General features: G+C 45.3%; 1 protein-coding gene across 2 annotated transcripts in view; it reads left to right on the top strand.

Moving 5' to 3' along the window:
• Positions 1-1,520: 1,520 nt before the first annotated feature.
• The window catches only part of Tbx20 (T-box transcription factor 20), a 56,975-nt gene continuing 46,335 nt past the window's right edge, over positions 1,521-12,160 (top strand). Inside the window, exons 1-4 of one of the 2 annotated variants that reach the window (XM_042280576.2) lie at positions 1,521-2,135; positions 5,233-5,365; positions 6,239-6,403; positions 10,262-10,370. In XM_042280576.2, the coding sequence (XP_042136510.1) occupies positions 2,009-2,135; positions 5,233-5,365; positions 6,239-6,403; positions 10,262-10,370 (534 nt within the window). In that variant the 5' untranslated portion in view covers positions 1,521-2,008. Of the gene's footprint in view, positions 2,136-5,115; positions 5,366-6,238; positions 6,404-10,261; positions 10,371-12,160 lie in introns of both variants that reach the window. The other variant, XM_006991680.3, reaches the window with a different exon arrangement.

The raw sequence follows: 12,160 nt of genomic DNA, 5'->3' as shown, positions 1-12,160 counted from the left end.
GTATATCTTCTAAGCTTTCTGCCATCTGGCCTTAGCCCGTTAGGAACACTCCTCCACAGCCACAGCTGCAAAGACTGGGTCTGATCAGGACCTGGACTGGATGGAGTGTGAGCCTGGAGCTTCAGGCTCTTTCTAGCTGGGAGGAGACCTGGAGGGAAGAGGCGATGCTCCAACAAATTGTCACCTTTGACTGTTTAAAAGTGAGAGGTGGCCCAGACAAGGAGTAAACAAACAACCTAGCATGAAAAGTCTGCAGTTCTACTAATTTCGAATTTTCCCAACATTGATACTTCACATTTGGACAGAGATGTTGAAACGAGGAGACACTGACAGGATGGCCAGGCCAGCCTAAATCAGAACTTCCTCAGATGCCAACGTTTTGTTACACGGGATGGTCTTAATAGTTATTTTGGCTTCCTTTATAACTTTGTTTCAGGAGCTGTGCAGAGGATGCAGTGGGAGACAGGAGTATTTTCGTGTTTTTTTTTTTTTTTCTTTCTTTCCCCCCACCTTAAGACCTACCAAGAGGTTCCTAATCGCCAGACCAACTGGCTGGAAAGGAGAGCAAATATTTACAAGTATAGCTTGAGAGTGTGTGTGTGTTTTCTAGAGTTTACACGGCTGCAAGGAAAGTGGATTACCCTGCGAATTTGGAGAATTTGAGTTATTTAGACTGGGCAGGACCAACAGAACTCCTTCCACAAGGCCGTGGGAAGCCCTGGCCCTAGCGGGGTCTGCAAGGCAGATGGTTCCGTGTCCCCAAAAGCCAGAACGCTGGAAAGGTCACATTCTCCCAGTGACTGTCGCGTGGCCCCCGCAGGGCTCCCTGCCCTGCCCTGGTCTTTGCTTCGGGCCACTGCCCTACTTTTCAGAGTCCGTCTTCGGAATAGAAAACCCAGCCTAGAAGAAACCAGTGCGCAGCAGAAGCCCTGGTTCGCCAAAAAGCATCTTCCTACACGATCCCTGCAGCTCAAAATTTCTTTCCCAGGGATGTAGCTCTCCAGCTCTATGAAAGTAGATGTAACTTGGGGACCGTCAAGTGGGGAACCCAGCACTAGGGACTGTGAGGCGTTGCGAGGTTAATGCCGCTCAGCGTTGTGGAACTTGCTTTACTCTTCTCATCTATTTGGGAACTTTTGAACGCCAGTAGGACATAGTGGAAACTGTAAAACTCGGCGAGGCTTCCTCTGGTGGCGTCGGATCCTGCGCCACGCGCGCATCCCTGGTTCTGGGAGGCAGTGAAAGTGCCGCTCCAGGCATCGTGTGCCACCCTGCCACGGGATCTGAGAGAGGTGGCAGAGGCAGCTGCGTCACCTTGTTGGTGGCACTGTTTACTGTGAGGGGTGCCCAGCTCTCCACCCGGAGCCCTGAGGCAGGAGGGCGACGCGCCCCAGGCGCAGGCTGCAGGCGCCGCTTGGCCCCGCCCCGTGCCGCACAGCCAGGAAGCGGTGACGTGAGACCACACTGACTGGCTGCTGCGTGCAGGGACGGCCACGGCCAGCAAATTAAGGCGCGGGGCAGCGGGCGCCCAGGCGCAGTGTAGGTCGCGCCTGGCTGAGCTCAGCACAACGGCGATCCGGCTCCCTGGTTTCCGCACCCTCGAGAGTCCCACTGCGGGTCATCACCTCTCCGTGGCCTGGGCCACTCTTCGGTCCCCAGCAGGGGAGGGAGGGGGAATTCGGCGTGGGTGCTGGGCACCCTGCATTTTACGCAGTTGATGTTTGGCGTGCCCGGCGGCTAGCACACAGTTTTGAGTTCGCGGCTGGTCCACACCCTGCTTTCCCGCTGGTTCGAAGTCTCTGCGGCTCCCAGGCTTTGCTCTAGCGGACTGGAGAGGCCAGCGTGGAGCTCTGGGGACGTGGGGGACCGGACTCTTCGGGAGTCCCCAGTTCCGCTCTGACTGCACTCGGGAACTTTGAGCTGCGTTTCTGGTCTTTGTCTCCCTTGGGAGAAGCTGGACTGCGGTTTGGCAGGCCCGGTCCCTGACCAGGACCGCACGCTGGGGACCATGGAGTTCACGGCGTCGCCCAAGCCCCAGCTCTCCTCTCGAGCCAATGCGTTCTCCATCGCCGCGCTCATGTCCAGCGGCGGCCCCAAGGAGAAGGAAGCAGCAGAAAACACCATCAAACCCCTGGGTAAGTCGGGGTGCTAGGCCGTCCATAGGGACCGTGTTTCTCTACGTCCCCTGGCTACAGGCGGTTTGCTCCGTGGGCAGCAAGGGTGGCCTTTTCTCCTGGCCAGATGCGCTTTTAAGTCGACCAGGTATAGGTCCCGGGAGGGAGATTTTTTTTTTTCCTTCTCTGCCCAAGTTTTCTTTGGGGCTTCTCCATCAACTAAAGGTCGTGGGAATCCAGGCTGTGTTTGTAGTCGCTGTCCCCAGTTTCCTGGAATCCTGAGGTCAAGCAGACAGTATGCATGGTGTGCAAATTTGAATGAAAACAAATTCAAGGACAAATAAGACGTTTTTGTTTTGTTTGTTTTTGTTTTGTTTTTTTAAGACGCAGGATCCACAGTGCATATAACACCTGAGCATGCGCTTGGAATCGAAGACGCTGCGCAACTTCACAAGAAAGCAGTTTGATTTTTCCATCACAATAAACAGGCTTAACATCTCTACAAAGGGCTGTAAAATTAGTCGGTCTTCCATACAGGAGCCGCTTTCTCCAAGGAAGCGCGGGGCTTATCAGTAACCCTCATTTACACTGGCCATTTTTAGTCGAGATTAGCAAAAGGCCTCCCCAAATTCCTCGACATTTACTTAGACTGTTTTTGCATAAACTGTTTTCTTTATAGAAGACACTAGGATCAGATTGAAGGGGCGGGGGAGAGGTGAGGTTCTCAGGAGCACACTTGAGTTGTATGAAATATGCAAACAAATGCCCCTGACAAGTGTTCTGACAACCCCTTACAACCCTTAGAGAAAGAGTTGTCATTCACTCTCCGATCTTTCGAAATAATTATCACACAACCTAATCACCACTATTCTTAAAATATTGTCAGGAATCAAATAGCTAACTGAAGGCAATTTTAAAAAACTTTCACTAATTTTTCTTTCTTTTCTCTATCTTTTCCCGACTCTAATACATATCATATCCAAGATAACATCCAAGAAGAAACCTTAAGGGGCTTGGAAAAATAAGGAGCTTACACTGGGACAGGAGAGAGCTGAAGAGCAAAACAGCTTGAAACTAAGAAGGAAACGCAAGTTCCCCTAAATCCGTGTCAAAACATGAGCTCTGAGCTGCCTCCCCGGTTCTCACCAACTTCCATCTAAGTCAAAATCTTGGAAAGCAAGTGAGCTAGCCACCAAATCCTCATTTTTTTTCAGACATATCATTGGCTACTAATTTCAAAACTGGACTGCTGAAATGTATCAGTACCATTGTCCTTCCCACTTCGGGGAGAGAATTCTTGAATACCTCCATCTCATTTTGGTACCCAGTAGAAAATGAATAACTCAAGTTAAAATTTTTGACAGACACGTGAGCAGTGGTCTGGGGGGCTTGCCAACGCCACTATTATCACACCTACATTAGTCTTTTCTTTAATTTTTCTAAGCACCCCTCCTTTCAATCAAAATTACCAATTCGAAATGCTAAGCCAATTCCAGCTCTCCACAACCTCCCCATGGCTACCCCGTGCTGTCTCTGAATGGAGTTTGTTCACCTGTTTGGGAACAGCTCTTGTGTATTACCTTCTTATCCCTTACACTCACCAGTCCAACAAAGCACAAGAAATGACTAAATGGAGAACACTTGAAGGCAGAAACACTAAGGGATCCGTTGAGAGGCAGTGGGATGTCTTCACTGAAAAAGAAAACAGAAGTGTAAGGGGTGGGTTTCCAATGTGTCCCACACTCGCTCCACCACTCAAGTACATTAGCATAACCACTGGAGCAATTCTGCTTTCCTGGCTTCCTTCTCCACCTTCCCTGAAGTTCAGGCCAGGTGGGGCTGAGAAAGTTCACCTGTCAGTCCTTGGAAAATGGAGAGGTTCAGGTTCCTTTTTGATTCCCTGTAAATATGTGGGTGTGGGTTCCCTTCCTAAGGTGTTTCCAAAATAAAATGTCGGTACTGTCTCGTTTCCTCTGATTTGGAAACAACCTGTACAACAATTAATAAGATTATCCTTCATTTAAAACATTTCCATGAGCTGGATTATTACTTTATTATTCCTGGATTATTATGAGAAGAAAGGGCAAAACCTATTTTCCATTAGCCTCACATTAAGAAGCATGAGGAATAAAAAAAATCATTTCATAACAAACTCAAGCACACACCACACATGTGCATGCAAGTAACTAGAACTCTTTGGTTTTCCTTGAGAGCACTTAGAACATACTGGTTTTAGTTGCAGATTCAGGTAGTTTCTTTTTTAAGAATTGAAAGCTAGTTGGCCGGATTTTGAAAACTTCCTCTGTATTCTACCAAAGTTCCTGTGGAGGTCTTTTATCAGCTGTACAGGAGAATGTCTGCTTCATAGGGGGATATTTTCAACCCACTGGTAGATGCCAAAACCTTTTTCTCTCTCTAATTTAATAGACCAGGATTGAAGTTATTTCCCTCACTTCCCGGGCTATTTGGAGGAAAAACAGTTGCTAGATTACCTCTCCAGTAATCTGTCTCCATCTTCAAACACACACCACACACACACACACACACACACACACACACACACACACACACACTCACACTCACACTCACACACACGTCTGTTAGAGCCCACCGCTGTGATTTAACAAACTAGATGCTGGTATCTTTCTAGTGCCGCCTCTGTAGCTGAAAAAACTAGAATTTGGGATGATTGTTGTGATATTTACATTCTATCCCTCAAGATCGCAAGTTTTCCCTTTCTTCACTCATATTCTATTCCTAAGGTAGCTTCAGCCACGTCGGTAATAGGCTCTGGTTCCAGATAGACCTTGCTCATTAGATTCGGTTAGTGTCCAGCACCGGGCATGTCCCAGGTACATTTTGCACTGTGGTGGATCACACTTTTCTGCTTGAGTTTCCAAGTTTAGCGGCACCAGACCCAAGGGCCTGTTTTGGGTACTCTGCCCAGCTCCTTCCTTGTTGACTAGTGTCAGCAGTCAATCTTTCTTCTCATTGCCTCCAGAACAATTCGTGGAGAAGTCGTCCTGCGCCCAGCCCCTGGGTGAGCTCACCAGCCTGGATGCTCACGCGGAGTTCGGCAGCGGGGGCGGCAGCCCTTCCTCATCCTCTCTCTGCACAGAGCCACTGATCCCCACCACCCCCATCATCCCCAGCGAGGAGATGGCTAAAATCGCCTGCAGCTTGGAAACGAAGGAGCTCTGGGACAAATTCCATGAACTGGGCACCGAGATGATCATCACCAAGTCCGGAAGGTAGTTGGCGCGGACGGGAGCTGACTGAGCAAAGGGTTCACACTGCACTCCCGGGGGCTGGAGTGGGAGCTGCCGGGCGGGGGTCAGAGCGGTGGCTGAGCTGAGAGGCCTCCGCTTCCCACCAGCTCCCTGAGAAAGAGTCGCAGAATTGGAAGAAGGTCTTGCACTCGCAGGGTCTGGCTGCAAGACTCCACACCCAGAGAAGGAGATCTTGCCGCGCGGCCAGGTCTTTGCTCCCACCCAGGTATCTTGGGTTCGGAGCCAGGCCGGGTTGGCAGGAGCTCCGCTGGGAACTGCAGGATGGGGAGGGAGAGGCTCCCCGTTATATTCAGCCTGCGGAAGCCTCCTGCTTCCAATAAAAACTGGGCTGAAAACCTTAGCGGAAGACGGATGAACTTCGGGTAGAGAGGAGGCCTGGGCGGCTGCCCGGAGCGTGTGAGCCGGGCTGCTCGGGAAAGCCTGACCCTGGGCGATTCCTTTGTAGTCTCTGAAGCCAACTCTACGAATCCCCTCCCTCAGGAATGCCCGGGATTTTTGATGGGTTATGCAACTGAGTCACCTCTGGTTATTTGGGAGAAAACAAAACAAGCTCAAAATTTTTACCTATCAGTTGGGGCCCCTGAAAAAGAGACAGAATCTTTTTTTTTTTTTTTTTTTTTTTGTGGTGGTGGTGGTGGTGGTGAGGAAGTTCTGTCTTTGTAGGCACATCTCTGAGGGTTCATAAACGAAATAAAACAGAACAAACAAACAAAACCAACAACAACCAAAGGGAAATTGAGACTCCATAAGGGTGGTTCCAACTTTCTTCCTTTCTCCCTAATTCGGGTCAGCTCTTTACAAAGAGTGAAGCCCGCCTCTCCCTCTCTCTGCCAGGAGGATGTTCCCGACCATCCGCGTGTCATTTTCTGGAGTGGATCCTGAGGCCAAGTACATAGTCCTGATGGACATCGTTCCGGTGGACAACAAGAGGTATCGCTATGCCTACCACCGGTCCTCATGGCTGGTAGCCGGCAAGGCTGACCCTCCCTTGCCAGCCAGGTTCGTGACTTTGGACTTCTTGCAGATTAAAGTGGTATTAACCCTTCTGATTTATGTGAATTTTAAGCAAATTGTTTTTAACCACGGGGCTCTGGTGTGAGAGATTTCCAAGCCTGGACACCGCAGGACTGAAAACAAAACATGTCGGTTAGTCTTCAAGAAAGGTGAAGTTTGTGCATAGAGAAAACATTGCCTTTAATTTTATCTCTCAAAATTAATCCCAGATATTCGTGAAATTTCAATTTGAATATTTGTTAGAAACGTGACCTTTTTGAGATATATGTATAATATTTCTGATAGAGTGCTTAGAGTAAGAATAAATAAATATGCTGATAGCTGCCCTAAAATCTTCATGTGCATAAAATATTTACGACATTTTTAGCCATTTGTTATCAGTGTGATTATATCTGCATATGCTTAGCATCATTTGGGTAAAACTGGTTGGTTTTGACCCACAGAAGACTCACACATTTTAGGTAAGGACAGCAATTTCTTCTTCCCCCTCCACAATTTTGATGGATAAACATAATTCAATAAGTTAATATTCTTCTACATTAAACACAGCTAATATATTGGAGACAATGCAGTTTGTATTCTTGGTTACCTTTGCTAATAATGTTTTTTAATGTCTCTATGAACCTTTCTCATGAGCGTTTTACTCAAAAGAACATTCAGGAGGAGCATAGTGTAAGAGCTGAAGTTACAGGAGTCTGTCAGCAGCTGTTAATACAAAGCAAACAGCATGTGTTGACTCCATTGTTTGGAATAAGAAACTGCCTGTTTCATGACTAATTTTTGGTAATTGATTGAAAGTTAGATCACAGGTAAACATTCACTTCGATGTACAGACTTAAGATCCTTGAAGGTGTGGCTGGTTCTTTGTAGGCATCTAGTCTGCAGCCACAGACGCTAGGGACTCAGCAAACCCAGCGGGGGGGTGGGGGGTGGCCGACACAGTTCGGAGGAGCACCACCTCCACCAGCAGAGATCACATTATTGTCTCCCAGCCTGTTCAAGGCACCAGGAAGCAGATAACAGCACTCTGGCTTTTTGTTCTTAAAACAGACCAGGAAAGTTGCCTCCAAGCCTTCCGAGTCAGCATAGTAAATGGTTAGGACTAAGAAATACTTGTAAATGGCAATTTGTTCTTCCAAGTGAAAAAGCAATGCTTTGTAACAGATATTAAAAACAGATATTAAAAACAGATATTAAAAAGACAGGGTCTTATTATGTAGTCAGGCTGTCCTCAAACTCATGGTCCTGCTGCAGCATCCAGACTGCCTAGATTATGACTGGGCTCACAAGTGCTCAGTTTCTAATTTCTTCTTAACAGGGGTCTGGAAGAGAAAGAGAAAGAGAAAGGGGGAGAGTTGGAACTTGAGCAGATTCCTAGCCATTTTTCTAAGCACACATTGGTTTTGGCTTTCTCTAGCCTTTCTTTTTCTTTGGTCTTTTACTCTTATTTATCCCCTATTTTCTTCCTCTCTGAAAAAATGGCTAGCTGCTGCAAGCCAGCGGGACTTCATAAATATGACATGCTTGTTTATGTTTCTAATCTGTTCTGGTTAGGGAAAAAGTGCCTACCAGTGTGCTATCTTAACTGAAGCATGCATAAGCTATTGCTGGAATTTTAGGTCGGGAGGAGGGGGTGAGGGAGGAGGGGGTGAGGGAGGAGGGGGTGAGGGAGGAGGAGGCGAGGGAAGAGGGAGTCCTCTATGTTGTTTCATGTATCCTGGTTTGGCTTATTTAAATTAATATTAGATAAAACCATGACATGGAAACATTTCAGGTAATTCATGGAAATTCCTGGTTGTTATTATTATTACAGAAAATAGTTTCCTAGATTTTCCACCTCCATAGAGGAAGGAACTTGGGAAATCAGAATACTTGAGCTGGTGGTAGAAAGTCAGTTTCTAAGAAACTTCTGAATCTAAGAAGTCCTTTTCTCCCCCCTCAGACTGAAGTCAGTGATTTGTAATCAGGAAACACAATACTTCATAATATTATTTGGTAGTTGTAACAGGCACATTATTTATGACCAAAGTAATGCTACATTTTCATACCACTACTGTAATTTATATTTAAATAAATTCATATCTATGCTAATGTGATTACATATAGTGAATATGATAAAGGAGGAGCATGTCATCAATTTCTAGATCTTTTAGTAAACTGGGATTCTAGGAGAGAAGGATGATGTGATATTGATCAATAAAATAGCAGTATTTGTAAAAATTATACCTTTGGAGAGCTAAAACTTGACATGGTATTGTATTCGAACTATCAAAGTATACTTGTATTTACAAGACAATTATGAGCACCCTCCAGAAAACATAGGGAGAAACAAGCTTCTGAGGCCTGCAGAGTTCCCCTGTGGGTGGGGGTGGGACTCTGGTACTGTCAGCCTCAAGGTGGTTTAATCCCGATCCGTTTCATCCATTTCAGCAACGGTACAGATTCTTCGGATCTTAGTCTTTCTGTATGATAGATCGTGGCACAGATTACTCATTCTTTACCCAAATTTTGCCAGTAATGTTTGTTCTATGACCTTTTTCCCTGCTTTTCCCAACAAAACTATTTATGAATTCCAGCTATAAGGATGGTGTGTAAAATTTATATACAAATAAGCTGACATGTGGGTAAAGGAATTTGTCAGGGCTGCTGATAAAGCTCCTTGATACAACATGAGCTTCTCATGCATGGAGCCCAGAGGTCAATTCCCAGCACATAAACAAAAACAAATGAAGAACAGAAAAAGAAAGAAAAAAAATAAAAGAAGAAAGGGAAAATGTAATTGTCTTATGAGAAAGAGGATTTCGTCCTCATCTCACTTTTATTTTGAAAGATTGTGTGAGGAAGGCAGTGGGGTAAAGATTTAGGAAGGGCTGCACTTAGTGTGACAGCAGGGTGACAGAATGGCTGGCCTTTCTTCTACAGTGAGTGTGCATTCCTTAATAGATTTTTCTTGCCAAAGCTTTTTTTTTTTTTGCTTAAGTTTTTTTTTTTTTTTAAAAAAATAAACGAATCAATTTAGTAGCCAGAGGTTCATTTAGATTGTTAAAATCTTTCCTTTAGCAGCACATAAATAGTTGTAATGCAGCTGTGTGCTAGAGTGTAAAGTGGGCAGGACAGGAAGCTCTCAGCTCAGATCCATAGACTAGAAAACGTTCACTATGTCCTGCATTGAAAATTAGCCAGACTTGTATTAGTAAATTAAACTGAGTCACTTTTAAGTTTAAATGAGTTGGTTCTCTAAAGTTACTTCCTCATTTGAATTGTTTCTTTTCATTGCTTGATAGTAATGCCTATATTAGAAACTTAGACATTACTGTAACAGTTTTTTTAAAAAGGTCTTTAATAGTAAGGTCAAGTATTTGATAAATGTAGACCAGTAGACTAGAAGGAGAGAGAGAGAGAGAGAGAGAGAGAGAGAGAGAGAGAGAGAGAGAGAGAGAGAGAGAGAGAGAGAATGAACAAACTCATCCTTGAAAAATGGCTTGCTCAGCAGATAATAGAAAATATATTAATTACTCCAATATCTCTGACACATGAAGAAGTATGTTAGGTGCTTTGGAGTTATCTCAACATTGCTATTTTAATAAATCCAAGGTACATGGGACAAGTGAAATGTGTTCCTCATATGATGTTTATGTGTCCTTTAGAATCAAAACATTTAGAATAAAGACCAAATGTTTGTGTTTAATCCAGGATCCCATTATGTAGCCCAGGCTGGTTTCAAACTCTAAATCCTGCCTCAGCCTTCCGAGTGCTGAGATGACAGATATGTGTGCCAACATGCTTAATTCAAGACAGAGTCTTAACATACACCTCATTAAAGTTCTCCAACACTTTTCCCAGGCTCTATGTGCATCCAGACTCCCCCTTTACTGGTGAGCAGCTCCTCAAACAGATGGTGTCTTTTGAAAAGGTGAAACTCACCAACAACGAACTCGATCAACATGGCCATGTAAGTACAGAGCCTTGGATCTGCTGGTTCTCTAGATGTAAGGGACATGTTATGTGAAATATCCTTCCTCCCCTCCCTCTGCCTTTCCCTCTCCCACATCTTCCAAACTTGCTGCTATCCATCTCTGAGTCATTATATGAGAACATGTATATGTTCTCCAGGGGACCTTGACTGCTTTTGTTAAAGGCATTCATGGGGATACCATGTGGCACTGTTGTACAAGGGGGTCTGGGATCTTCTGTGCCAAGGATCTCCTGACAGTTTTGCTAACACTTGGCCACATTTTCCAACAAAACAAAGGGACTGTGCATTTGGGGAGGCCAGCAAACATATTTTTTTGCGGGGGGGTTAAGCATCTTATGTATGTTAGCATATTAATAATAATGCATAAAAAAGTGAGACTAAGAATTCCTGTGGGAGCCTGCTAAGTGCGTTCTGCGGAGTGCATCATGTGATTGAGGTGTAGCAGACTGAGAGGGCCTTATTTCCAAACAAGTGTGCAAAGTTGTTGATTCACATTGTATGTTGCTGTACAGACTGGTAAAGGACTGTAAAGAGTTCACGAAGGGCAAACCTAAAGTCTAGGGTGAACTCTGACTTAGTTAATCTTCCCTTGGGCATTCACATGCTCTCTGGAATACAGAAAGGCAATGTGAAAGCCAGGAGGAAAACACCTTCAGGTGTGTCTCTCAGAGGACGAATGTCTGGGAGGGAGCTCAGAGCCCTTGACTACTAAGGCTCTAGATGAGGCCTGGAACTGCCAGTGACACTACTCTGCACCAAAGACACCCAACTGTAAAATAAAGTTGTTCTGTTTTCTCCCTAAAAGGAACCTAGAGAGTCTGCATGTCTCCCTGCAGGCTCTGTTATCACTCTTCTCTTCCAGGACTCCAAGTTTTAGTTTCTACTGTTCTGGCTGCGTAAGTGTTAGGACAGACAATATTAGCAATTATAAACAGAGCAGAGGACATAGTGCTCACCTGTAATCTCTCCAGGGGAGGTGGAGGCAGGAGGAGGTTAACCTGGTCCAAATAAATCCTCTCAACCATGTCCCTGTCTCAAAAAGCAAACTAAACCAAACAAAAACAGATTTCATTTTGTGTGAGTGAAGAGTTCATTGTAATCTGGGACAAAGAGTCATTGGCTGTGGGAAAAGGAGAAAATACAGTTCGGAGCCTCTATCAGCAGTTGATAGAGCAAATAACCACTGACAAAAGGGCCCTTGCCATTTGTTAAGTTTCTTGTTAGGGCACTGTCTTGGATGTGATTGAATGTTCATGCTCCTGTGTGTGTGTGTACATGCGTGCCAGTGTGTGTGTATGTTCTCATAGGTCTATAATTGTGTGTGCCCATGCCATGCATGTTGAGGACAGAGGCAGGTATCCAGTGTCTCCTTTACCTGTCTTCACCCTATTATATTAAGGCAGAATCTCTCCCCCAATCAAAGCTTGCTGTCTCATCTGGTGAGCTGGCAAGTGAGCTCCTTGGATCCTCCTCTCTTCATCCCTGTCCCCTAGTGCCGGGGTTGCAGGAATACACAGCTGTGCCAAGCTCTTACATGGATGCTGGGGATTTGAACTTAGGATCTTCTGCTTTCAGGACAAGCACTCTTACTCACCGGGCTACCTCTCAAGCCCCTATGATTCAATGCTCTTAAATAGAAATATATGGACAGATTCTCATTTAGAGTTTTTGTGAGAAACTCAAGGCAGGCTTGCATGCTTCTTTTGAACAGATTATTTCTGTGTTTTTGCCTTCATTGTTGGAAAAACACAATTTCTTTTATAGTT

This window comes from Peromyscus maniculatus, chromosome 7, assembly GCF_049852395.1.
Source record: "Peromyscus maniculatus bairdii isolate BWxNUB_F1_BW_parent chromosome 7, HU_Pman_BW_mat_3.1, whole genome shotgun sequence".
NCBI lineage: Eukaryota > Metazoa > Chordata > Mammalia > Rodentia > Cricetidae > Peromyscus > Peromyscus maniculatus.
The sequence above is the reverse complement of the archived record's forward strand: the minus strand, read 5'-3'. Positions and strand labels throughout refer to the sequence as shown.